Raw genomic sequence first — 27,779 nt, 5'->3', positions numbered from 1 at the left:
ACACCAGCCAGGGATCACTGTCCCTACTTCTAAGTGAGCACTGAGATGCTGACCACAGTCGGCCATGACTGCCATGAATGAAGCAAGAGGCAGGAGGACTCTAGCCTTCACAAGAAGGAGGGAGCTCTATACATCTGAGGTGGTGCTCTTGAGATAATCCAACAAACTGCTTTCTGATCACCTACCCTCTGTCTCACTGCCAGGTCACCTGAGTCCCAGACTTTCCAAGCCTGTCAGCCTCTCTCCCTCCCTGGCCGGTCTCTGCAGCATATGACTGGAGTGGGGTGTAGGGCTTCTCATTTTGTTTTCTAAGTAGCCTGTCACTGGGGGGAGATGACAAAGCCTCCTTTTGTCAGGAAGCACCCAGGATTTTTAAATGGAGAGCTTAGAGAGAAAAAAAAAAATTCTTTCAGAAGGCCTGTTGACTTTTACATAGGAAATTCCCTGGCCAGACAAGAGACCCCCCAAGGTGTCACTAGGGGAAGAGGTGAAGTCTTACTTTTTTTCTTGAATTTAAAAGAACTTTTGCCCAGCATTTTGGGAGAGAGTGAACAGAGTCAGGGCAAGGGAAAAGAAAGGTCTGAAGACAGATGAAAGTACAATTAAAGCAGCAGAGTGTGGAGGGATTCTGAGATCATTTAGCTTTTCTGAGATAGACAATATTGAATACTCCACCAAGTACATCCCTACTGTCTTATTTATGGCCATGCCTCCCAACAAAGAAGGCAAACATCATTCTCTCCATTGCCCATAAGGAGAGTTAAAAGATGAAATGATGGAAGGCATTTCAACAGAGGGCTGCTATAGCCTACACTGGAGAAAACAAACAGAATTCCACTGTGGAGTCTACCTTCCCAATAAGCAGAGTCCCTGGTTCCTTCCCACTACAGGGAATTCATCCACTTCTCTCCACATCAGTCAAAAGTGCCTCCAGGCACAGAAGAAGTGCTGTACAATTCCACTTCTGTGAGGTCCCTACAATATTCTTATTCAGAGAGACAGAAAGTAGAATAGTAGTTGTCAGGCCTAAGGGGTGTGGGGAATGGGGAGTTAGTGTTTGCTGGTTACAAAGTCTCAATTTGAACAAATGAAAAAATTATACAGTCAGTGGTAGTGATAATCACACAACAAGGTGAATGTATTTAATGCCACTGTACTGTATGTTGCTATGTGCATTCTTTAAGTGATTAATATAGTAAATTTTATATGTTTTACTTCAATTTTTAAAAAAGGTGGCCCACCCTAAAAGGGAGGAATTATATGAGTAGAATGCTTCCATACCAGTGCTATCTCTCATTAATCTCAAGAATAAGGGCCAGTTCTCCGGCCCTTATTATAAAAGGCTATTTTAGAACCAAGAGATACAGGTAGGATTGAAAGGAAAACCAAGCACCCCACTGACTCCTTGGACACTAACATTCATTATTAAAGTGAAATCAGAAATGAGGCTATTAGCCTTCATTCTGCTAGTTTGTGCCAAGCTGAGCATGATGAACAGCCAAATGCTTCAAACCACTTTTTATGGAGTTCACTCCCTGAGCCTTCACCTATCACCCAGTGTCAATTCTCTGTGACCACTTCCAACCACTAGGAGCATCCAAACTGGGATAATAGCCCTCATAACTTCCAATACAAAGGGTCGCAGTACCAGCACCAATGGGATTTACAATCTTTCCCACAGAGTACTCCAGCCCTGTATGAGATGGGAACCAGAAGAGAAGAACAGAAACAATGGGCTTCCATGTTCTGGTTCTGGCATCCTGCCTTTTTCATGGCACTTCAAGTTGGCCATCCTGTGCAACTGCTGCCTTAAGCTTTACTGAGAATCCCAGTAAGGAAGGTATAACAGAGTATAAACTAAGCTGTAGTTGACAGAGACTAAAATAACAGGGCTAACACATGTGAGTCACTATCAACTGTCACATGGACATCCAGGTTGGTGTGATGGCTCTCCTCCACCATCGTCAGCAACACAGGCACCTTTGGTATGGTCACTCCTCCAGCCCTGGGGTATTGCTGTGGTTGGTAGGATCCGAAATGGCCCATCACCATAACTGTATTTAGGCCAGCAGGAAGGATGAGAGGGGATAGAGTAGCCACACCTTTTCCTTTAAGGGCCAAACCTGGAAGCTGCACCCACACTGATCTGACATCCCATTGGCTAGAACTTAGTCCCACAGCCTCACTAACCACAAGGGCTACAAACTGTAGTTCATTATTGCAGGCAGTGATGTACCTAGCTAAACATTCTATTACTATAATAGATAGGGAGAACAGATAATGGGTGACCCAAGTTCTTTTTTGTCACTAATGGAGTCTGTGCCCTGTGTTGTATGAATCACCCCCACCATGATGTGTAAACATGCTGTGGTCAACTGCATTATAGCGAACTAGAGAACTGCACATCTGATGTTATCCTCAAGCTAAAGGACCATGACCATGATTATCAACGAGGGACTGAGTTCCAAACATCTCAGACTGGTTGAGGTACTAGAAGCATGAGGGTTTAAAATCTGCCTGGATAGGCTGACTATAAGTCATCCATTGGTTTCCAAATCACTGCTTGCTTCAGAATCTGTCTGAGGCATGCTACGTCCCTGGGGCAGGTAACAGCTACTGAAATGAACCTCTGCCTAATCTTTGGCTCATCCATGTATCAGAATGGATTCCTGAGGGTTCACTGGCCTATGCATTTGAACAGGCAGAAAACAAGCTTAAAATATCTCCCCAAGTGATGTGGTATTATCTCTACATTTCTATAGCAATGTCATCATGACAGTGGCCAAGACAAGGTACAAACCTCCCTTCTTCATCAGCACAAAGCCATTTCTGCAAACTTGGCTATGTGCCCAGCTTCACAACTCGCTCTATGACAAGTGCATGTTCTCTGGCTGGGATGTACTGAGCCTCCTGGCCAGATCCCTTGGCCTGGCTACTGAAAGGGTTGTGTGACAGGGAAAGAGTCCAAAGCCAGTAAGTCTTTTCTGCAGAGTCGCTCCTGAAAAGGGAAAAATGATTTTTGGTCCTGCTACTCCAAACCCATGCAAATTCTTTGTAAATGATGAGCACAACATTAAGTCTATGAAATGGTTCCTCAGTCAGACACCTGCCCCTGCCATCCCAAACCCCATTTTCTAGATTATCACCAGTCAGCCAGCAGTGGACACAAAGAACACTGGCTATTTGGACCAGAGCAAAATTTCACCTAGCCTCAGTTTCCTCATCTCATTAAGTCAGGATTAGATTAGCTGACCTTTGAGTTTTCTTTCAGCTCCAATGACTCATAAACCTTGATTCCTCCCACACTGAGTTTAGCTGCATCTACAGGAATCCCAAAGGACTTGTAGAATCTGTTGTGAACAACACACAGGAGTTCAGTGGCACTCAGTGAAGTCTGTAGCTGTTACTCGTTCTTCTCCATAATTGTCAAAGGCAGACAAAGAGTGAACTCAGCCGTAAAAGATAACCAGTGCAAAGGAAAGCACCCAGGATACAAAGACACAGGCTGCCTCAGACCCTTGGCACCTGCCAGAGGTAACATGAACACCATGTTTCACATATCCTCTTCCTAAGAGGCATACCCAAAGTGCTGTGAAAGGGACTGTTATTAAATCCATAAAACAGAAGAGGTAGAGACAGGTCTCCTTTGAGAAAAAGAGAAGAATAAAATGAAAAATAAAACTTGAGGGTTAAATTTTGATTCTGTGCCATTGTCCTTAACATACCAATGTAAATAAGTATCACTGCATGCCAACCCATACACATTTTTCACCAAAAGCCTTTTCCATCAGCACTCACAGAGGTAATGAAATTAGCCTTATCTATTATAAAGCCACCTGACATTCTAGAGGAGAGGGAATGCACTGCTGCATCAATGCTGCTTTGTAGCCTGGAAGCCCTCATTGGAAATTCTGAGGACTGGGTATCATCATATGAACAGACTCTTCTTCCTCATTGGTGGGCACTCCTCATTCTGAGTGCTTGAGAATCATCCTGGAGTGCCCTCTGCTCTATTCCCCAGGGAATGGTGGGAAATTGGGATGGAGGAGTAGCTCCCTTATTCCTTTGAGTTCTCTTGGTCAGTCAGTTAATGGACACATGCCTTCTTCCAGGCAGTGGTTCTTTTAGAGACCAATGCCAAGGCTTTCCTATTCTGCCATTTTTCTTATTCCAGCCAGACCCTGACTCCTCTCAACATGCAAACTCCAGGCCAGCCAGACCTGGGACTGAGTGCCAGCTTCTCAGGAGCATGGAAAGCCCCTGAGCTAACAGGGAGGGCACCAGCCCCTTTACAGGGGCTGTTCCTCTCACCATCAGATTCCATAACATTCCAGCTCTCTGCTGCCCATTCTCCTGTTGGATCCCTGACTCCCACCTTGTGGTCTCTGTGCCTGATATTCCATCACTACTTGTCATAACCTAGATCCTTATACTTGCTTCCTGCTGACAGCCCCTTTGTGACTCATAAAGCCAGTTTGGTTCCCTAAATTCTGCCTGCTGTCCAGATTGCCCAGTCACCAGCTGCATCCCAGGCCCAGCCTCCCAGCTTTCCCAGCAGTCTCACCTTAAGGTTTGCCCAGCCTGGATGTGCATGTGCCTCTAAGAGTTGGGCTTCCTTATTTGGACATTGGTTCTCATAAGTCCAGTTCCACCTGCTGCCCTCAGCTGACACAAACCTCTCTCACTGCACTTCAGGCCATCATCTGTTACTTAAGGGTAGTCCTGATCTAAGAAACCCTTTGATGTGGTAGATAGTTAATAGTCAGGAAAATTAACATACTATTCAAAACTAGAAAAGACAGCAGTCTTCACTCTATTACTCTAAGAATTCCTACAGCTGGGATTCTCCTAGACTCCCGCTTTCCAAGTCACCATCGATAGATATCATTCTCACAACTGAAACATTAAATGGGTCATGGGTTTTTTTAATGAGTCTGGGAGATGGGACTATGACATTTCCCATGATATCTTGCCAGGTCCATCTCTTTCCTTTGGCTTTGAGCCAAGAATGGATGCAAACCCAGCTTGATTCTTCATACTGGCCTGGCACAAGTCCCCACATGTGCATTTGTCTGAGCATTTCCAAAGGGTCATGAGAACAAAGCACAAAATCCTGAGAGGCGTTAGAGCTGTCCTTTCCTTCTCAGCCTCAGATGTTCACATCCCTTTGCGAGTTCTCAGATCCAGCAAACTCATCAGTGCCCAAGATAATTCACATAAGCCCTAAATGTCATTTTGAAAGATTTCTTCTGCTGTTCAGGTGACCTGAAGACCACATCTTCCTGGATGCAAAAGATCATTACCCAGATGCCTCTGGGAAGAAAAATCAAATCCTGTGTGGAATCTCTACTAAATAAAGGCCAAAGAAACAAATTTCAGGGTTGGCCCAAACAGGCTGCAAAACCATGAGTCCCACAGCCACCCACCACTTGCCTGCAGGAAGGCTTCTAGTAGTGTACAGTCCACGAACGCACATGTCCCAGGACATGCCTCCAACCACACACCTGCTTACTCCTGTGGTCTCAGACACCAGACCCAGACTGCACCCTGGCCCTAGACTCCGTATCTGAGGTAGACATACTGATAAACATTTATTACACTGAAAAGGACAAAGTACACTGTGTGACCATAGCTAGGTTGCCTTGCCTCTAAACCTGCTTCCTTGTTCACAAACAAGAGCTGAAGACTTTAGAATTGCAGAATTGTTATAAAGATTAAAGTTCATGGTACATGGCATGTGCTCTAGAATTATAATAATAACAGTTACTAGTGTGATTAAAGGTGAATGGCAGCTAAATAGAAGATGTGACCCAGAAGCCCTGGTCTGTAGTGCTCCCCCCAAAACCAGAAAGCCCTGGCCTAGCTGCGGAAAGAGTTTGGTTACACAGATAAATGTGGACAGCAGACAATAACCCGTGGAATCTCTAAACAGTGTCTGGAAGACAAATTCAAATAGATACCTGCTTGTCCATAAGTGGGATCAATATCTCCATGGCAGGTCTTTTCAATGCAATATTTTAATACGAAAGGCAGAGTCAACATTTCCAAAAGAATTGTCAGGAGGAGAAGGTTTATTTCACCAGAGATTTATCAAGAGATTTCTGCAGCTGTGTGGATGATTGGTTTGCTGCAGTGTGATGTATTTAGGCTTTTCCCTGCCTCTTTCTCAATTCTCAAGTCCCCTTAGAGATTCCTTTATGACTTTATAATGCTAATTCCCTCAAAAGTTTTTTGAAAGATTTGACAGCTTTTACATAAGTGCATGTGTGTGTATATAAGCATGCAAACATACAAACAATAAAAAAGCCCTAGAAGTTGTATAAATACATTCCTGCTCCCAGCATCCTACCATCACCAGCTGTGCTGACAGCGTATTGCTCTCCAGCAGGACCCTGCACAACTGACAGTGGTAATCCAAGGATTATGGATCAAGAACACGGAAAACCCAGCTGTTAAGGGGTAAATTTTTCAAAATGATTCAGCTGGGAGAAAACTTGCTGCTTATTACCAAAGAAATCCCCAAAAGGTTCAAGAGAGTTGAAAGAAGTCTCCTTTCACTCTATAATTCACATTTCCCTTTCCTTCCAATTTGGTCGTAGTATTTGCATAACTGTCTTTTACATGTTATTGTCTGAGAATTTGCTTTCTCTCCACTTCCTCTTCATCTTCCCTGTTCCTCCAATTAATTCTGAACCTCACTCAATCTTTTCTCTCTCCATTGCCTCACTTGTTCTGCCTTCTCCATCAATAACTGAGTTCATGGAAATTATCTAACACGTCATAAAGAAGCAATAGGAGCCTGGAAACTATTTCATAGCAGATCATTTTGGCAAAGCACCAACAGCAATAAAGCTTTGCCCATATATAGCATTTTGCTCCCCAAGGCTGCCTGAGGACACTGTGAACAATCTTCACAGTGTATTAATGTCACACAAACTTGCTGTCTGGAAGGGAGCTGGCCTGGCTACAAGAGAATAATAATCAGCCCCTGCAGTACACTCTTTCTAACTTTTCTTCCTCTATGGTCAGCCCCATTTCTTGAAATTTAACTTTAAGGGCTCAATTCCATTGAGGCTTCTGGAACACTAAACAAGCAAATCTCAACATGTTGGAGGCTGCCACCTGTCTCAGAGACTTGTTTTTTTTTTGTTTGTTTGTTTTTGTTTTTTTTTACTTTCCTAAGTGCCAGCCTTCATCCTTAGAGCACTGAATGTTGTAGACTTAGAGATAGGGATAAGGACAGAGCTAGGGACAGAGATATGCCTTAGAGGGAAATGAATTTGCTTTGATAACTGGAGGGGCTGAAGTGTTCTTCAGGGGCACTTGTCTGCCCTCTCTCTAATTGGCCCTCACCTGGGTCCCAGGCTGCCCTCTTCCTCTTCCCTGCTTCTATCCCTCTGTCCTTCTCCCCGACATCTTCTTCTTGTGTCATATTAACCCTTAAACATTTATTTGGAATAATTCAGGACCTGAAATGTCAAAAGTCCTTCTGTGAAAAAGAGAGGAAATGCTGAAAACCTCCATGAGTTGGGATTTATGCTCCTCTTCCTACCAGACAGGCAATACAATGAAGTATTGAGAGTAAACAACAATCTCTTCAAACTTAATGGAAAAGCAAATAATTAAATGCTACTAATAAGAGAAACATGAGATGCTTTTCCAGGTGGTTTTGCTTTTGTCTCAGTCCTGCCCTCCTTCCAGTCAAGGTCCACTGCTTCTCAGTCTCCTTCACCAGTGGCCTCACTTGAAGGCTGTCCTCTCGTATGTCTCCTGCAGCCCCAGTGCAAGGAATTATATACAAGGAATTATATACAATTTATCCTGACTCCCCAACCGAACTGCATGTCCCTTGTAGCATATTGCTACTCAGTAAATATTTATTTTATTAATGACGACAGTAAGAAGGTTATTCTGGTTGTGATGCTGACAACAGTCATGCTCAAGTGCGACTTTCCAAATGAAGCCTTTCCAAAATATAACTAAAATCACAGAGCAAGAAAAGGCCCAGAGAGATTCTCAAGTCCTCTTTCCTTTCTCTCAACTACTATTGCAGGATTCTCTAATCAGTTCTTGCAACTGAATCTGATCCTAAAGTCAAGGGTGGGACCCATTCTCTGGCCTCTGTAGCAGACTCCTGCAATTCAAAGACAAGAGAGATGCCCAGCACAGTGACAGAGGAGAGTGGTTATAACAATGCCCTATCTCCTGTAGTCACCACCCCTCCTGTGGAATTAGGCACTCATTAACAAAAATAATACTTTCCATTTGAATAATACTGTACAATTTTCTAAGAGCTTTTAAAACCATTATCTCTAATGAGATAATGCGCCTCACAAAAAGCCTGTGGGTTAAGTAGGTATAATTAGCAGGAGTAACAGATGGAAACTGAGGCTCAGAAAGGTTATACAACTTGCCCAAGGGCAGAGAGAGCCAGGTTAGCGTTTCTGATCCCAGGTCATCAGCACTTTCTGTGTCTACAGGACTTCTCCAGACTCTTAACTATCAGGAGAATTCAGCATGAAAGACAAAAGCCAGGAAAATCTACACCTTCCACCAAACCTCACACTTAGCAATACCTCAGGTCTGCAGCAACAGAGATTAACCTAGTGTTTCCCCCACAATGTCTTTAATAACTGAATGCCCCTTGCCCAGGGCCTGGTGCATGGAAGGCACAGTGAGTGAATGAGAGTTGAATGAACAAAGGATGAAAAATAAATGAACAAGTAAATAAGTGCACAAACCTACAACAAGAGGTATATGACCACTATAAATGTAATCAAGAGGGTTCAAATTTAGGGAATCCACAAATTTAAGAAAAGTTGATTTCAATTTATAGAATTACAATTGTGTGACATAAAACAGATCTAACTATAAGGAAATGCCCATCAGAGTAAACACAGAGTTTTATTAGTTAGCTCCAAAAGGCCAAACCAAAGACTCTTCCATTGGAGAAAAGGAAAAGAATAAAAAGTATTTGATTCAGGCAGAACCCCCCCCATCCCAAAAAGATAAAATTACTATAACAAAATTTTTTTTTACAAAATTAAACAAGCTTTAGTAGAAATGGCTGGATACAGAGAGAAAAAAGTGACTTTGGCAAACCAAGATTTCAAATCGCCCTGATGACAGCAGGCAGCACTTAGAGGCTTAGCATCTTCCTGATGGTGAAAAGACCTTCTAAATGCAGAAACTCTTTTTGCATACTGATTGAGTTTCCTGGTGAACAATCTCTCCAGTGCAGTGCTGCCCTCCTGACTCTAATGTGGCAGGGAATTGGATATTCCAACTTATGCTCTCTCTCCTTCTGGAACCCTCTCCTCATACCTATGACAGGTGTGATGTTACTCAAACAACCAGATCCCTTCCTTTCTCCATGGAGATTTATATTTCCTCCTCACTTCTTGTCACTTTAATTCAGCAGGTCTCAAGTTTTAAAATTTAGAAACCACTTTAGCATGATGAAAAGTTCCACAACCTACCCTAAAACATTTTAACCATAATTTAAGAGAAATGACATCTTTGTAATATAGCCTTTCCTTCCGTGCAATAAAATGGTCATCGTTTGTTCCAGTTTTGTTTTGTCAGTAGCTTAAAATATTAATTTAAAACAAATATAGTCATACCTATAATTTTTTTAGATAACATTCAGTACACTTTTTTAAATTTTTTATTTATTTTTAGAGAGGGCGAAAGGAGAGAGAAAGAAAGGGAGAGAAACGTCAATGTGTGGTTGCCTCTTGCATCCCCTCTACTGGGGACCTGGCCTGCCACCCAGGCACATGCTCTGACTGGGAACCGACCCAGCAACCCTTTGGTTCCCAGGCCAGCACTCAATCCACTGAGCCACACTAGTCAGGGTGGTACATTTTTATTTTAAAAGTATATGTAGTCTATTATAATTGAATAATTAGTTATTTACTTAGATAGATGAATACCTGTCTTCCTTAAATAGACTAATGTCCCATGGAGGCAGGAAATGCATCCGTTTCTTAAGCACAGCTGTGTTTTATACACAGTGGGTGCTCAATACTTATTGATAAATGAATGCAGATCACCCCAAGAAGGTTCTTAGGTTGAACTTTGAGAGCTCATGTTTATATGTCAAAATTGTACCTTTGCATGAATTGTATCTCCTATTTTCTTACCTAGAATTCCTTTCCTCCTACCAGACGTCTAGCCAATTCCTCCACAATCTGAAAAGCTTCACTTGAGCCCAGTTTCTTCCAGGAAAACCTTTTCTAGCACTCCAGTCCACACTAATTATTTCCTTTTTTGGCCTTCTATTAATCATGTTACCCTACTAACCCTACAGATTAGGCCCTAGTTTTTCCATGTGTCTCATTTCTGCTTTCTCAATGCTGTGGAAGGAAGTGTATGTCCCTGATGCCCACACAGAGCCAACCACAGGTGACAGGGTAAAGCTCTGTTCACCTTTGCTGGGATGGACTGATCAACTAGCCCACAGTGGCTATTTCCTTCAAATATTCTAGTATCAGTGATTATAGATTTATAGTCCAATGTCCTTAGGCAACTTCAAAGGAGACTAAAGAGACAACTTAAGGCTTAGATAGCATGTCCCACTGATGGGTAGGGGAGGAAATTATTTCCTTGATTTGCCCTCTTTTTGATCAATTGCTAAAAATATTTGTGCACTGATTATACCTTCATTTCCTCCCTTTAGAATAAGTACTTTGATGCTGTCCATGGCTTATATTCTGTTGGCTCATGAGAGGACTTCATATTACATTAGCATTGGAAGGGACTTCAGAGATCCTCTCACTACCCATCTTACAGATGAGGAAGCTGAGGCCCAGCCAACTGAAGTCACTTTCCAAAGCAGTAAAGAATCCAAGAGCATGAGCTCTGGGTTCTTACTGCCGGATGCAATCACCCAGACAAGTCATCCACTTCTCTGGCCTGTTTGTTTCTCTGTCACAGGGGATAAGAGCATCTACTTCCTGCAGCAGTTGGAGGACTGGATGACACAATTAAGGCACTGAGCTGTGGCATTAGAAGCTCTCATACACATCAGGAATCATCATATGGGCACATGGCCAGGTGGTGGCTGGGCCAGGACCAGCCCAAGGACTGCCCACCTCAAGACTCACTGCCCACACCCGAGTCTTGGGCTAACCTGTCAGCACTCCCCAAACAAGGGACTAATGGACAGGAGTGGATACCCTCTAACATTACCTCTCTAAAGACTTGGACAGGCTTCTGGTCTGTGTGATCCTCATGTGAACCAGGTTGCATAAGGCTGACCTCACCCTACTTCCAGGCAGGCGAGGACCAAGTACATTCCAGATACATGGCAATCAAGGCTGTCCGGAGTGCTTTTCATGACCACAAAACAGCTCAAGGACCATGTTCTCACAGAGACCTGTGCCGTCTACCACCCTTCCCCAACACTGTCTCTTTAGCCTCTCCTGCATACTTCTTCATATCATTGATAAAGCTCTGAAATTACCTTATTTGTTAATTTGCCTAGTTGTTTACTGAGTGGATCAGAGAAAGTAAGCTCCTTGAGGGCAGAAAGTTTGTCTGTTTCTGCACATTCTGCGTTTCCAGCCCCTAGCCTGGTATAAGCAAGCACTCAGTAAGTGTTTCCTGAATGAATATAGAAATAACTATACTGATACCAAGTCCAGGATCTACTGATCTGCAAAGAAGCACAGATGTGAAAATATAAAAAGATCATGTGAAATATGATCCTTCTTCCTGGATTATGAAAAATGAACAAATGAGATCAGAGTGGCCGAGACAGTTGCCGAAGGTCTTCACACTAGTGAGCAGAGAAAGATCTGGAATGCCAGGTTTCTGACTCTTGGTCTGCGTTCACACACACACCACACCTCTCCAGAACCCCATCCATAAACACATTCTCTTCTTCACAAATTCACTCAGTTATTTCATCAGTGAACACTCACTGATTTCATTCTATGTTCCAAGCACTGTCCTTGAAACAGAGTCCACATTAAGGTGCTGGGAGCCCCTTATCCACATCCCCGAGAAACAGCCAGTGGCAGTGACTAGGGCTTCTTCCTCGGGGCTCTCAGGGACCATCCCACAAATCTTCCATCATCCAAGGCCATTCCCAGGGTGACTCGGGCCTGTCCCTCTCCAAGAACAGAGACTCTCCTGAACTGGAGGGACTCTCTGCCAGAACATTACAATGACACACTGCCACAGAAGCACTGACAGGGGACATCACTTCTAAGGGGGTGCAAGAAGCAGCCTGAGTCACCACATGTATGCCAAGAGCTTCTCTCCATTTGGACTGAACCTTGGCAAAGAGAAGTCACCACGGAGGCCTCTGCCAAACCCACTCTGCATAGCCCTGAGTGCCAGGGAAGAGGAGAGGGGTCGCAGGCCTGTCCTGGTCAGCCACAATGCTTACAGAACCAAAGGGAAAGCTGAGGCTCCTCTCTGTGGCCCTGAAGGAGCTCCCTGCTCCCACTCACTGGAACAAGAAGGGACTGAGGAGGTGTCAGGACTCTGCCTGCTGTGACCTCTAGCTCAGGCTGCATGTTTCCCTTCTCATGGGTCACGTATCTGAGGCTAGTGAGCCAAGAGGCAAGAAAGAACAGGCAAGACAGGGTCCTGAGCTACCGAACTGAGCCAAGATCTCACACCCTCAGGGTGGGACTTTCTCTGCCACCCAAGCTGCTGTTCATCAGGCAGCTCTACTGTAACAGGGCACTAGGAGCTCACCCTGCCAGCCCCCATGCCCTCACTGCAGAGCTCAGCAGATAGGTAGTGAGTTTATATGATATGGTGGCACCATGCTGGACGCTGCACAGATGTGAGCCCTGCTCACACACAGCTTACTATTGGTGAGTGCTATGGGTTGAAATGTGTCCCCCAAAAAGGTATGTTCATGTCCCAAACCCTCTACCTGTGAATGTGACTATATTTGGAAACAAGGTGTTTGCAGATGTAATAGAGTTAAAATGAGGTTACACTGGATCAGGGTAGGCCTAAATCCAATGACTGCTGTCCCCTCATAAGAGGACAGAACCTGGGACACAGAGACAGACAGCTGGAAGAGAAAGTCACATGCAGGTGGAATAGAGATTGGAGTGACATGTCTAGAAGCCAGTGAATGTGAGCACAGCCAGCCATACCAGAAGCTGGGAGAGAGGCACACAATAGATGAGCCTTTGGTGTGCTCAGGGGAAACAACCCTGTCAACCCCTTGGCATGGACTTCTGACCTCCTGAGCTGTGAGAAAGAAAAAATGCTGTTGTTCTAAGCCACCAAGTTTGTGGTAACTTATGGCAGCCATAGAAACGAACACTGTCAGAGACATGTGCAAGCAAGCAGGAGATCAAAAGGGCTTAGACAGGGGACATCTTAGAATGCCATGGAAACGTGGAGGGGCAGAGAAAGGGTCCTACAAAAAGTGACTTCTAGTTTGTACCTTGAGGATGAATAATACTCAGCCAGAAGAACAAATATATAAAGTTGCTTTCTGGAGGCAGTGAAGGCTTCCAGAGAGCTGTGTGAGAGAACCAGCTGCATTTAGCCGGGCAAAGTGGAAGAAACAGTGATCTAGGAGGAAACAATGTGGGCAGAAGCCCCATAGTAGAGACCTGCTCAGGTCCAGCCATTCAGGCATTTAAGTGCAGGAGGGAACTGGAGAGAGAGGATACACTAGTTTTCCACTGCTGCATGACAAATTAACATAAACTCAGTAGCTTGAAGCAAAACCCCTTTGTTAGTTCATAGTCCGTCATTCAGAGGCGGGCTGCTGTTTACAGTGTGCCAGCTTTTGGAATGCACCTCCAATGGACTGGGAAAGCTGGAGCCACCTCGCCAGCTGGTGGGGAATTCACCACTGCCTAGGCCATTCTCCTATCCACACTCTTTTGTTAGTCTGGCAAGGGTGGGGCTCAGAGTCATATTTGATCTCCCATGCCTTTCTCTGTAAGGTCCATCCTCATCAATTCTGTCCGATTCAAATACAGCTGCATTTTGAACAGTGTACATACCCAGTCCTCAATTATAATATCCACCCTCTACTGCTTGGCCTCTGCCCTATAACCAGAATCTGAGGTCTGTGCTCCCTGGTCCTGTGACAATCTAACCCCAGCACGAGCCCTACAGCACTTGTGGTTAGAGCCGCCAAAGCCCCCATACCACTCAGGAGAGCTGCTGGTGGGCAAACCCATCCTTCCATACACCCATTGTCTGACCCTGTTCCTAAGTGCTCACAGACGATGGGAAGAGAGCCTTTCCCAGGCCACACTTCAGCTGCACTCAGCTGTCCCATAGTTAAACTAGACTCAAGGAAAAAACAACATGCTCCCTTAGCAAGGGGACAGTCAGTTCCAGGCCTTCACACAAAGTCACAGGCACAACAACAGTCCCTTTGCCTGGCTTTCCCAGGGTCCAGCAGCCCAACTAAGCTCTCAGCAGCAAGCAGGTTATGGCCACACCACTCACTACGCAGCTCAGAAAGGTCAAAACTAAATTTGGAGCTTGGATTTCAGTCCTTTGCATCTCCAAGTTATCTGGAGAGGAGGCTAAGGGTGAAGGTTCACAGAGAAAGGAACATACCAGGAAAAAAAGGAGTAAACAAATCAGAGACAAAATAATTTGCCTAGTTTTAACAACAGTAATAATAGCTATTGTGATAATACAGCTACCTTTATATGGCATTTAGATTTTTCAGAGCATTTATACACATGTTCTCATTTGAACCTTCCATGACAGTGAGATGGAACATATCTTCATATCACAGCCAAGAAATCTGAAGTCTGGAGAAGGCAAGTCAGCCAGGCTGCAAGTCAGTGGCTGAATAAGGTGCTAGCACCCAGAACCATGACTGCTGGCTCAGGCTCTCTCACTGCCCATCATGCCACCCTGTGGTCTAGGCCAGGGCCCGAGGGTCTTCAGGTAGCATACTAGTTAAGGGCACAGACATGACATGAGCCCCACGAAGCTTTACACTGTGAAAGGGATGTGGCTCTCGCCTGGAGCTGTGTGCCATAGAGTTCCCCCACATCTGATGCTCCTGACCCTGCCACTACACTGTACTGAGTGGGGCCCCAAGAGAGCCCAGAGTCCCAGTGTGAGCCCAAGTAGCTCCCAGGACCTGCGTCTAATGACCCAGTTCCAAGAAGGCTCATTCAGGTTTTAAGCCTGTCTCAGAAGTTGGGCTGATTCTGGGCCCCCACCCCAACCCAAGGTTCTCATCTATTCAGGAGGAGACCCTGGGCCTATCTGGCTGAAGATCTTAGTTAACATGAATCACTGGTCCCCGGGAGAATAAGGGCCTCAAAGCCAAGTCTCCCACTCAGGCAGCAGTGGATGGAAATGAGCCTACTCCTCATCCACCTCCCACACTTTCCAAAGGGCATGGACTAAGGGCTCTGGGGCTGCTCCCCTAAGACTTTCACAAACACAGCACCATATGAGAGCTCCATCCCCTAGGTTCACTGCCACCCCTTCTTTGGTGGCCCTTCATAAGGAAACCATCACATATGTTACATATGTTAGTCAAGATCCCAATAATTAAAGGTCCATATCCCAAGCAAACTATTCCTCCCTTATACATCTTGGGAGGCCACACAGCATAGCAGTCAAGGGCACAGACTGGGGAGCCACACCCCTGGGCTGAAATCCTAGTTCTACCACCTCAGGGCAAGTCATCTCACTTCTCTGTGCCTCATTTTCCTCATCTTGAAAAGGGATGATTTTAATAAAAACACAAGCCTCCTGGGTTTGTTGAGAGGGCTGAATGAGTTAGCACTGTAACACTCTTAGAACAGTGCCAACAGTGTGAGCACAGGCAACATGAGTATTGTTAATGCTGCTATCACCAATAGTCAGAGGGCATGGCTCTAACAGTCTCAATCACACAGAAACCAGTAAGAACAAAGGGCATAAAGTAAGGGGCAAGGCTTCTGAGAAGCCAAAACCAATGTCATAAACTCCATGAATTAAAGCTAATGCACTTTATTTAAAAATGTGTCTCCTCAGTCAGAATCTATTTGCTCTTTTTTTTTTTTTTAGAATCTATTTACTCTTGTTTTGCACATAACTATAACAGATTTGGTCATCTAGTTTCTAAGCCCAAAGGAGAGATGGAGTGGTGAGTTAAAGGGTCAGTACTGGTGCAGGTAGACCCTCGGGGGCTGACATGTGACCATCATGTCCAAACAGGGTGTTGGGCCCATCAGGAGGTACCTCCTCTCTCCCAGGAGGCTCACAGTATTACAGCAGATCCAATGACTGAAATTTCTTCTTCTTTTAATATATTTTATTGATTATGTCATTACAGTTGTTCTATTTCCCCCCTTCATTCCCCTCCACCCTGCACACCTCCTCCCCTACTGTTCCCCCATTTAGTTTATGACCACATGTCTCAAGTTCTTTAGATTCTATATTTCCCCTACTATTCTTACCCTCCCCCCTATCTACTTTCTACCTACCATCTATGCTACTTATTTTCTGTACCTTCTCCCTCCTTCTCTTTCTCCCACTCCCCTGTTGCTAACCCTCCATGTGATCATTTCTATGGTTCTGCTCCTGATCTAGCTGTCCTCTTAGTTTGCTTTTGTTTTAGGTATGGTTGTTAATAGCTGTGAGTTTGCTGTCCTTTCACTGTTCATCTCTTTTATCTTCTTTTTCTTAGGTAAGTCCCTTTAACATTTCATATAATAAGGGCTTGGTGATGATGAACTCCTTGAATTTGATCTTATCTGAGAAGCACTTTATCTGCCCTTCCATTCTAAATGAAAGCTTTGCTGGATAGAGCAATCTTGGATGTAGGTCTTTGGATTTCATGACTTAGAATACTTCTTTCCAGCCCCTTCTTGCCTGTAAGATCTCTTTTGAAAAATCTGCTGACAGTCTGATAGGAACTCCTTTGTAGGTGACTGTCCCCTTAGCTCTTGCTGCTTCTAGGATTCTCTCCTTCATTTTAATCTTGGCTAATGTAATGATGATGTGCCTTGGTGTGTTCCTTCTTGGGTCCAACTTCTTTGGGACTCTCTGAGCTTCCTGGATTTCCTGGAAGTCTATTTCCTTTGCCAGATTGGGGAATTCTCCTTTATTATTTGTTCAAATAAGTTTTCCACTCATGGCTGTTCCTCTTCCCCTTCTGGTACTCCTAGAATTCGGATGTTGGAACATTTAAAGATGTCCTGGAGGTTCCTAAGCCTCTCCTCATGTTTTTGAATTCTTGTTTCTTCATTCTTTTCTGTTTGGTCATTTTTTTCTTCCTTCTGGTCCACTCCCTTGATTTGAGTCCCAGTTTCCTTTCCATCACTATTGGTTTCCTGTGCATTTCCCTTCATTTCAATTAGTTTAGCTTTCATATGTTCCTCTAATTTGTGACTAAAATCAACCAGTTCTGTGAGCATCTTGATCACCAGTGTTTTGAACTGTGCATCTGAAAGTTTGGCTATTTCTTCATCACTTAGAGTTATGGGCTCTGGGGCTTTGAGTTCTTCTTGAGCCATGTTTGGTCTATTCGCACCTGTTATGTATGAGGAGCGGAGCCTTAGGTGTTCACCAGGGCGGGGCCAGACAGGTCGCTGGTTTGTGACGCTGTATGTGGGGGTGGGGTCAGAGATGGACAATAGTGGTCCCTTCTGCCGCTTCCCACTGCAGGGCCCTGCACGGTCCATCTCACTGCTCGCTCTTTCACTGGTTTATTTGCCTGCAAATGTGTGACCGCAGTCTGCCTTCAGTGAGTCCACTGCCTTATGCCCTCAGTGGGTCTGCCCACTTCTCCACACCTGGGATCCACCCACAGCTGCCAGCATACCTGGGTTGCACACCTAGGTCTGTCCAGTGGATCTTTCCTGCTTGACCCCACTCTGCTTCTGGCTCTGCCCCTCTTACCGGTTTGGCTGAAGGGTTCGTTGTTGTCAGACTTCTGTATAGTTCAATTTTCTGTGGTTTGGTTGCCTTTTTGTTGCTAAAACTTTATTGTTTTTAAACTTGGTTGTGCGAGAAGGCACGGTGCTTCCACCTATGCCTCCATCTTGGCAGAAGTCCCTGAAATTTCTAATAATTGTGCTGTCCCAGTAAAAGGATGCAATGTCTTCAGAATTTTTCTTTTAATTATTCAGGTACTTGCATTTTATAATCTAGAAAACCTTTCTTCAAATATACTGAAAATAAAAGGAGCTTGGTACATGAAAGGGGTTCCATTACATAGAGTGTGACTATATATAGAACATATCCTGCCCTGGCTGGTATGGCTCAGTAGATTGAGCACCAGACTGCAAAGCAAAGGGTTGCTGGTTCCATTCCCAGTCAGGGCACATGCCTGGGTTGCAGGCCAGGTCCCCAGTAGGGGGTGCACAAGAGACAAGTACACAAGGATGTTTCCCTCCCTTTCTTTCTCCTTCCCTTCTCCTCCTCTCTCTAAAAAGAAATAAATTGTTTTAAAAAATGACATTTCTCCCCAAAATTAATACCAGTGGGTATAAATGGAGCAAGAGGAGTCACCACACTTAGACTTCAAAGCACTGTCTCCTCTCACCCCACCTGCTGGCAAATGTGGAGCAGACAATGCCTTCTCTGAAATATTTAATCAGGAAACAGGAATCAAACCAATCCCCCAGGCACTCTAAGATTTACGCAGATTAGAGGAAGTACAAATCTTATCTGGGAGTTTGCCATCCCCTCTAAACACCAACCTCCTGTTGCATCACCTGCTAGGTAGGCGTTGGTGTTGCTGGCCTCCATCACTGCACTGGCCTTGCAAACTCTCCTATCTGCTCCCAGCTCTGTCCTTTGTCTTACAGCCTCAGTCCTTATGACATCTGTCTGTGGTTGCAACCCATTGTATCAATAAAACATATTTACCACAGTGTGTTCCAAAGAATACCATTCTTCAAGCTGTCTGGGAGCAGGAGGGACTGGAAAGATTATGCACACCCTGCCTGGTTCAGGAAGCCCTGGGGCACCTTCACACAGAGTGGGACAGCTGCAGCATGATGGTTAAGAACACACACCTGGATACAATCACCTGTATTTACATGACAGTGTCATCACTTCACAGCAACGTTTACCGGGACAAACTGATTCACTCCGCTCTGAGCTTCAGTGTCCTCATCTGAGTGTAACAGTATCCATTTCATAGGGTTATGATATGCTTAACTGCATTAATATACACAAAGCACTCAGGACAGAGTCTGCATAGAGAAAACTCATGAATCGTGCTAGAGACTCTGAGAAGTCTTAGAATAAAGTAACCTGTTTAAATTTGGTTACCTCAGCATTTACCAAATTTATTTTGCAATAGAGCCAAGTTTTTTTTAATATCTGTTAATACCTGCCACAGGGTTTAATCTTTGAAACATTTTCACATCTACCTCATTCTATGCTCACAGCAACCCTACATATACCAGAGAACAGAGCCAACAGTCCAAGAAATGGCTTAGTACAGTCCTAAGTTCCAAATATACCTTTGTCACTCACTCCCCAAGTCACTTTACCTCTATATGTGATGGGATATTATGTCCTCAACTGAAACAAAGGTATACTACCTGGCAGGGTTCACACATCCACCCATGAATTCACTCAACAAATATTTACAAGAGCCTGGCCTGTGCCAGTGACTAGTAAGAAATAGCAATGACCAAAAGGGGTAAGTCCTCTACACTCAAGGAAACAAATAGATCATATAATTTATTGTTGTGGGGATTAGGAATATTGTAGGCAAAGCACTGGCACCTGACAGTCCCTCAATAAAGGTCATTATTATGACTAAGCAGTTTTATTAGTCCACTTGACAGAAGAGACACAAACACAGAGGTTAATTGACTAACCCAGGACCACACATTTCAGGTCTTGCTTCCCAGGTCAGCACCTGCCACCTGGGCTCCAGAAGAACTGTTATAACACCCATGCCCAGGTCCCACCCAGACCAGCTCAATCCGAATCCCAGAGTGGAGATCTTACTCAGTTTCCCCAACCCATGATGTCAACCTAATTCTCTCATCTAAAAACACCCTCTACAGCTGCCTCCCCCATTCCTTCTCTCCCTCTCACCACACAGTACAGAGAATTAGCATAATATGCAATAGCCATTTGGTTTATAATCTGCAATGATCTTTTAGTGTATTTTATGACCCTAGCATTTCTGCAATGTGTGCGTGCCTGGTGCATTAGGATGACACATACAAGAGAGCAACAACAAATTGCCTTTTGTTATGATCATTATCATTGATGCATGAAAGCCCCACAAAGACTTCTGGCTCTCAGGCAAACCTGATAATAGAAGACATCACAGCAGGATGATTAGGGACACCCCACTGGCATTTCTATTCACTTCTCACACAGGGGCTCTGACTTAGGGCTGCATGTGTCTCTCAGAGCCTGGTGGGCAGGCCTCAGACTCATGTCAGACTCATGGTGGTCCAAATGCAGGAACCCCAGGGAGGGTCTTCAATCCGCCACTGCCTGGGAGTAGGGGAACCTCATCTTCAAATTGCCTCCGGTGCACCCCAGCTCCCTGCACTATGAGTAGTATTGTTCTAGGCACAAAACATCTGCGGGGGAGAGCTCTCTCCTCTTACATGCCTAAGTTGAAGAAAAGCCAGCCCCAAAACTACTCCCTTCCTTCTCTTTTCCACCTCCAGTTAAAGCCTGACTCTTGCTCGGAAAGTATATAGCACTATTCTTTGCACAAGGTCAGATGCCAAATATATTCTCTTAATATTTCACTCAAGCCAAGCCTTTGTGGACTTTGGGGTTTGCAGGGAACTGGGAGTCTTCCACACACACAATGAGGTCACTCTCCTCACAGAGGTTGTAGAACAGACATCATTAAATTTACCTCCTGGGTACCAGCTACTGGTAAAAAGGGTTCACAGTTGCTATATTATAAATGATGTACTGCAGAATAGGTGGCATTGACAATAACAAGACTGAATAATGAAGAAAGAAACATCACATCACAGGCTTCTTTATGCTTCACTAGCATGAGGAGAAGCACAAAGATGATGGAGTTGGGTACAAAAGTATGTGAGATGGAGCATTAAACGAAATTATGTAAATAATGAGGAAAATATCTTTAAAAATTCTACACTGAAATACTTTTCATCTCTTGAAAAGAGAAAAAAGCAAAGTACTAGAAACATAAATAGGGACTATAGTAAGCATGTGGAAAAGAAAAGAAAAGAAAAGAAAAGAAAAGAAAAGAAAAGAAAAGAAAAGAAAAGAAAAGAAAAGAAAAGAAAAGGGCTAGGAGAGAGTGTGAGCCAAGGTAAGGACAGATGTGAGTCTGCAAGTGTGTGTGAAGACTCTTTCATAATTCCAATGTGAGTGTGTTTTGCTGGGTAAATTATTCTTGAATCTAAAAGAGTGGGAAACCCTGGGCAGCAGGCACACCTCATCTTTCTCCTGGAAAGGGCAGACAAGGGCAGACTGGAGAGAGCTGAGGGTAGACTCGATGGCCACATTCTCAAAGAGCAGGCCTCCACCTCTGCATCAGATGCACAGGGGAACCTATCAACAATGCAGATTCCTGAGGCCCACCCCAGACTCACAGGATGGAAATCTCTGGGGGCAGAGCCTGAGGATTTGCATTTTTACCAACTCTCTGCTCGATTCTTGTGCACTGAGGTCTGAGAACCACTGCTGTTGATGCATCAGCATCTCTCCTTTGCTATTTCTCAGAGAAGGACTCTGAAATAGCAATAATTTTTGAAAATGTAAAAGTACTATAAAGCTAATGTGGGAGCTCTCACACTCCCCCACTTTAGGAGTACTTAAATGATTTGGAGACCACATTCTGGTGTAACAAGATAAATGTTTCAGTCACCAGAGCTCAATAAATAGTCATTGTGCACCTACTATTCCCTGGCTTCAGTGACACTGCAAATGCAGACAAACCTCCTCTTGTCCTACACTGAGCCCTGAGCCCAGCTCCTATCCTCCCAGTCTGGCCAGTTCTCTCGTATATGACCTCAAATTGTCACAAAGAACAGTTTGCTCGAGCAACCAGTCCCTCTGTTTTACTGTTGAACACTGTTCCCTTAGCTTCTAAGATTATACTCGCTCAGATTCCCCCACCTACCTCTAAGGCCAGTCCTCTCCCTCCACCTGCTCTGCCCACATCTGTGCTCTTGGGGTTCCAGCCATGTGGGTCACCTCCTCTCACATTCCACTCTGCCAGAGGTGCTCTGAACAAGGTTGGGGGCTTGCTATTCTCCCATGTCTCTCTCATGAACTGTCTCCTGAACTCGTGACCTATTTCTACTAACTGTCAGACATTTCCATCTACATGTTCCATGGGCTCCTCACTTAATAAATCACAAATTATACCCCTCATTCCCTTCCTCTTAACAGTGACTTTTCACTTGAAGATATCCTGGCTAATGGTACCTGGCTACCCACATTACTACCTTGGAAATCAGCTCTCTCCTTTGTCCACAACATCTGACTGGTCACAAGTCCAGGCACCTTTACCTCCTAAATCCACCACCTCCCTCTCCATCCTCATTGTCATTATTGTCTGGATTTCTGCAATTTCCTTTTCTTACCACAAACAGTGGGGCCTCCCTCTGGGCTACCTCCCTCATGCTGAAAGAGTACGCTTTCTACAATATACCTCTGGATACAGCACTCTTCTGCTCTGAAAATCTTCAGGGTCTCATCACCTGAAGTTAAGTTTGACCATTGGCACAGGCTATCATCTGGCTCTTTTTATTTACTGGAAATTGGTACACCACCCTTTGGTCATGAAGGGTACAACCACATGTTGTTGACCTTTGCACATGTGCATACCACAGCCTGAAATGTGCCTTTTGGCCTGAAAATCACCTCTTAAATGTGAGATGCAATTCAAATGTGTCCTCCCATGTGAAGCCTTCTCTTATGTTCTTCCCAACAGCAAAAAGAAGAAAAAGCAGTGCTTTCTCCCTGATACCTAGGCCCCTTGTAAGACCATGTTTATCTTTCCTGTTAGACACAAGATCTGCCTCTTGAAGTATCCCAAACATAGTGCCTGACTCTCGACACAGATGTTTGCAAGACATCTTGGCACATACAACTGTGTGCCAAGAACACACTAGGTACTTCATAGTCATTGTCTACCTTACACTCTTCCCCAGGACCCTGTGATCAAACATCCTCTCCATCTAACAAGCTGTGGAACTGAGGTCAAGAAAGGCTAAACAACTTCTGATTAAGATTCAGTTACAAAGTGGAGAAGCCAAGGTTTGAACCGATGTCTGCCTAACTCAAATTCTGCTCTACCCAAGAGGCCAGTAGCTCTCAAAACTGACTGACCATTAATACCCCACCACATCCTCCACATTCCTCCACAATGAGGAATTTTTTAAATGCATATTCTTTGGCCATGTCCCAGAACTACTAAATTTGAATCAGAGCTTCCAAAGCATGGAACCCATATGGCTCAAGCCTTCTATGTGGTTACAGTAATCAAACTGGTTTCAGGCATCAATGCATTGGTCCCCAGCCTCTCTACTGTAGAAAATTCTGGTCCAGACTTTGGAAAGAGCTTAGAGCTGGAGACATAAGTCCAGGGACAACTTACCTAGAAAGGGAATGTAACACTGTGGAAGCGGCTGGGCTCACCAAAGGCAGAGTACAGAAAGAGAAAGTAAGAGAACTAGGAGAGAACCCTGGTAGAAATTCCCACAGAAGCAGGGAAAGAAGATAGAAGAAACAGGGAAAAAACGGTGAGAGAGACAGGAGAAGACTTAATAGTAATTCTGTCCCAAAGCCAGGGGATAAGAGTTTTGCAAAGGGATATTTAATCACAGAAGATACTGCAGAGATGAGGGAGAGGAGGGCCCAGACCACAACATTCATACTGGTTATGTCCTTGGAACAGAACAATATCCTGATCTGTAAGCTGATGTGGAGTTTGCTTGCTTATTTGTTTCAGGTGTTTTCTAACACTGCTTGACCACTGTACCCCCCCATCCTGTTGGTCCCCCCTTCCAGTCAGTGGCCTTCACTGTCACAGGGAAGGTATGACACAGTCCAACAGCAGAGAACAGGAGTCAGACTGTGGCTTTGAAGTTTGAGAGTAGGTCAGGGCATTGACGACAGTCTAGTAGACCACAGGAGGAGTCTCTTGGGGGACTCTGTGCAAAGGTCCCAAGATGGCAGATAGGAGAGTGTCAACAAAGAAACGAGAGTGAATGAGACCCTGCAGGGTGACCTTGCAAAAGGGCCCTTGAAATCTTCTCCACTTGCCATTTCCACAGTCCCAGAAGTGACTGAGAGATATGGAATCAGAGAGACCATGTGCTGGCAAACAAGAAGCCACTCTGCCTGCACAGAGGAAGGGCCAAGGCCCTTCTAGAAGGGACGAGGCCATTTTAACAGTGTGGACTGACCATGCCAAGAGCTCCACAATGCAGGGCCCCTAGAGAAGTCCCCAGGACTAAGCCATAACTCCAGGGAAAGGGCTGAGAGCCCCACATTACAGAGATGAGGTTTATGCCACCAAGCCAAATGAAGTCTCAAATCAGATATTTTGTTCAGTTAGAGAAAAGTAAAAACAAGTTACATTTCTTTCCCTCCTTAGTTTGCCAACTGAGATCCATATCTATTACATTCCAGAGATGCGGATGGAAGACAGAAAGCAAGGAGCTGAGGAGAGAGAGAAATCGAACTGGCAGAGGTAGTAAATGTAGCCTCTTCCTCAGGAAAAAAAAAAGTTTTTCTTAATTTGTACATGCACCCATCAAACGAAAGGAAGTTCAAGGACAGAGCTAGCAAAATTAGGGTGCTGTGTGTGTGCACACTTGTTTCAGATGGAAGAACCCTGATTATACTTCCTTAATTTAGTAAATCACTGCCCAACACATGGCTTGAAAGAGGTAGGAATTGCCTCAGCAACTAGGAGCCCCTTTTCAAACTCCCACACTCTCTTCTGCACCCATCAATTCCTAGTGCAATGTCACGGACAAAGTTCACTGCCTGTCCCCACCACCTCTCTCCCTCCATCTACCTAACCCTTCATCTAGAAGAAATAAAGGAGCCAAAGGCAACACAAGCCTGCCACTGGGAGGCCTTGAAAAGCTTGGGCTTGCATGCTGGCGTTATTCTTTAAAAAAAAAAACTTTATTGAGGTATAATTTACATATCATAAAATTCACCCATTCTAAATATATAACTCAATTATTTTTAGTAACGTTGTACAGTTGTGCAACCATCATCACCATCCAGTTTTAGAATACTTCCATCACTCTGTGGTGTGATTCGAAAAACCATGGTCCCACCCTGGCTGGGTGGCTCAGTTGGTTGGAGCATTGTCCTGTACACCAAGAGGTTGTGGGTTTGCTTCCTGGTCAGAGCACATACCTAGGTTTTGGGTTTGATCCCTGGTCAGGGTGTGTATGAGAAGCAACCAGTCAATGTTTCTTTCCCTCCTGATTCCTTTATAAATAAATAAACAAACAAGCAAACATATTCTTGTGTGAGGATTAAAAAAAAAAACATGTTCCCTACAGCATTCTCCATACCTGGCAACCTCACTCTAGCTCCAGAGTAATTCAACGTAACCGTTACTCTCAGGCAAGACCCTCTGCTTCCAGAGGCAGGGGGTTTGTGGATCTCCCAGCCCTGGCTTCCCTCTGTTGCAGCTCCTTGGGTGGCCCTGCCAACCCTCCTAGGATGTCTGGGGTGCAGGCTGTTATGCAGCCATCTCTGAAGTCTGAGAAAAAAATCAAACTCCTCTGTCTACTTTCAGCACTGCTTTGGCCTAGAGTAGAGCCAAAGCTTCACTGACTTCAGAACACATGGATTCTTTTTTTTTTTTTTTTTTTAAGTTGCAGATTAAGTGCTAAACTGAAAGGGTTTTGGAGGATTATGGTGGGGGAGACTGTAGACACACGAGAAGTATCACCAGTGGAAGGCGTGCCTGATTTTCCAGCGGCCATTTGGGAGACACTGCTTTCATTTATTTTAACAGAGTAAAGATTCCTTGCCTGTTAAGAGACAAGGTCACACCTCAGAAAGCTGTGTGGACTACAGCTAAGGCTCTGCCTGCCAACTCAGGCCAGGTTATCACTCCCTGCTCACTGGCCTGCTGTGGACCCTAACACACAGCCCCAGCCAAGCCGTAAGACACAAAGTCCAGCTCCCGCCAGACACCTTGCCCAATATGGAGTGGGGGCTAACTGGGAGACTGGGAAACGGCAGAGAAATTTAGAGCATGCCTCAGATTTACTTGCTGAAGGGGCAGAAGAAAACGTCAAAGTATAAAAGACAATAGAGTTACACCCATGAAATCAGCAGTAGCCGGCAACAATGGAAAGGAGAACTTGTAACCCTGCTGCTTCTGTTAGAAAGGAACTCAGTCAACAGTCCAATCATGCTAATCAAGGGAAGGTGCTGGTGACATGGGAAGATGTAAATCACAATGAGGGTTTCTCTGCAGGGGGAGGTGAGACAGACTTTCCCCATGTGCCCCAGTGTTGCCAACCACATTCCAGAGCTTGCTTCCTCCCATGCCCAGATGGAGCAATGGCCTCTGTAATGACTTCACACTCAGACAAAAGTAAACACTCTCCACACTTTTTCCATGGACAGATTCTAACCCCAAATTGCCAGCACTAGCCTCCCAACAGTCCAAATGGAAAGCTGCCTTTCCCAAGAAAATAAGATCTTTTTAACTAATATATCTTGGCTGCAAAAGCAAACTTTCCTAAAAGCTTCCTAGAAATTATTTATCACGCAATGATGCTGTAGACCACCTAACGAAGCCCTACCAATGAACAAAGGCACCTAAAAAGACAACAAATGGTCAGAGAATAAAAGCTCACTCCGCAATCTCCTGCCCAGTGACGCGGGCTGCACATGGTAGCACCCAGAGGACCTGCTACACACATACTCACACCCAGAGCATACTACCACCTAGTTGGAATAGTCTTTCTGAAAACAAGCTGTGGTAAAACAGGTGTTGGATTGAATGAATAGCAGAACAGCCCCAAAATGAGAGCACAGCAGCACTGCTATACACGCCTCACATACATCTTCACACGTGTCTTGCTGCTCTCTCACATTCCAACGTGAAGCCACACAGTTCAAGTTGGTCCTCTGCCGAAAACCACAGACTTGGGATGGTAGACTTACCAGGTTGGAATTGGTGGCATTGGAGTCATCTTCTGGAAAGGGAATATAGATCGCTAAGGCCACACAATTGGCAAAAATAGTCAGTAAAATAATGATTTCAAATGGTCTGAGGAAGGGAGTTAAGGAAGTTAATGTTGCAGAAAGCACAAGTGAAACAAACATACATATATGTTTTTAAATGAATCAAAGACTCATAAGAATCTTGTTTAAACAATACATTCCAAGCCCTGTGTATCCTGAAAAGAAACATATGCCTTTTTAAGTACTTCTAATGGGTCCCCGCCAAAATTTTTCTTAATATGTCAAAAGCAGTGGAGGCCAGTCGTGTGCCAGAGTAAACACAGGTTTCTAAAAACTTTTTTCCCCTCTTTTATTTATTTAGATTGCACTGGAGTTCATTCCCCTCATATGCGCTCAAGTTGCTTTCAAAGAGCAGGGCCCACTCCGGCCAGGCCCCGAGCACTCCAGGCCCCTTCTCCAGTGGGTACATGCTGCCACCAGGGACTCAAGCTTGGGGTGGGAGAGGCCGGACAGAGGGGGACTGGAGGCAGAAACTAGACTTTTAAGATTTTTCATTTGAAATTTGGAGATGTTATTTTTAATCTTTTAATTTGAAGTTGAGTCCTTTTTTTCCTTTCTGCCTTATTCCCTGATAGCTTCCAGAGAACCAGAAGATGGCCAGGGCCTCGGGGCCCCCAAGA

At 44.6% G+C, this 27,779-nt stretch overlaps 1 protein-coding gene across 17 annotated transcripts in view; it reads right to left on the bottom strand.

The window, feature by feature from the left end:
• The window catches only part of CACNA1C (calcium voltage-gated channel subunit alpha1 C), a 657,076-nt gene that overhangs the window by 571,707 nt on the left and 57,590 nt on the right, over positions 1-27,779 (bottom strand). For all 17 annotated transcript variants that reach the window (XM_053662750.1, XM_053662779.1, XM_053662780.1 and 14 more), the window contains exon 3: positions 27,079-27,184. In XM_053662750.1, the coding sequence (XP_053518725.1) occupies positions 27,079-27,184 (106 nt within the window). The remainder of the gene's footprint in view (positions 1-27,078; positions 27,185-27,779) is intronic.

The sequence above is a fragment of the Artibeus jamaicensis genome, unplaced genomic scaffold (genome assembly GCF_021234435.1).
Source record: "Artibeus jamaicensis isolate MK-2021 breed Jamaican fruit bat unplaced genomic scaffold, CSHL_Jam_final contig_1028, whole genome shotgun sequence".
NCBI classification, from domain to species: domain Eukaryota; kingdom Metazoa; phylum Chordata; class Mammalia; order Chiroptera; family Phyllostomidae; genus Artibeus; species Artibeus jamaicensis.
This window is presented reverse-complemented; position numbering and strand designations above follow the sequence as displayed.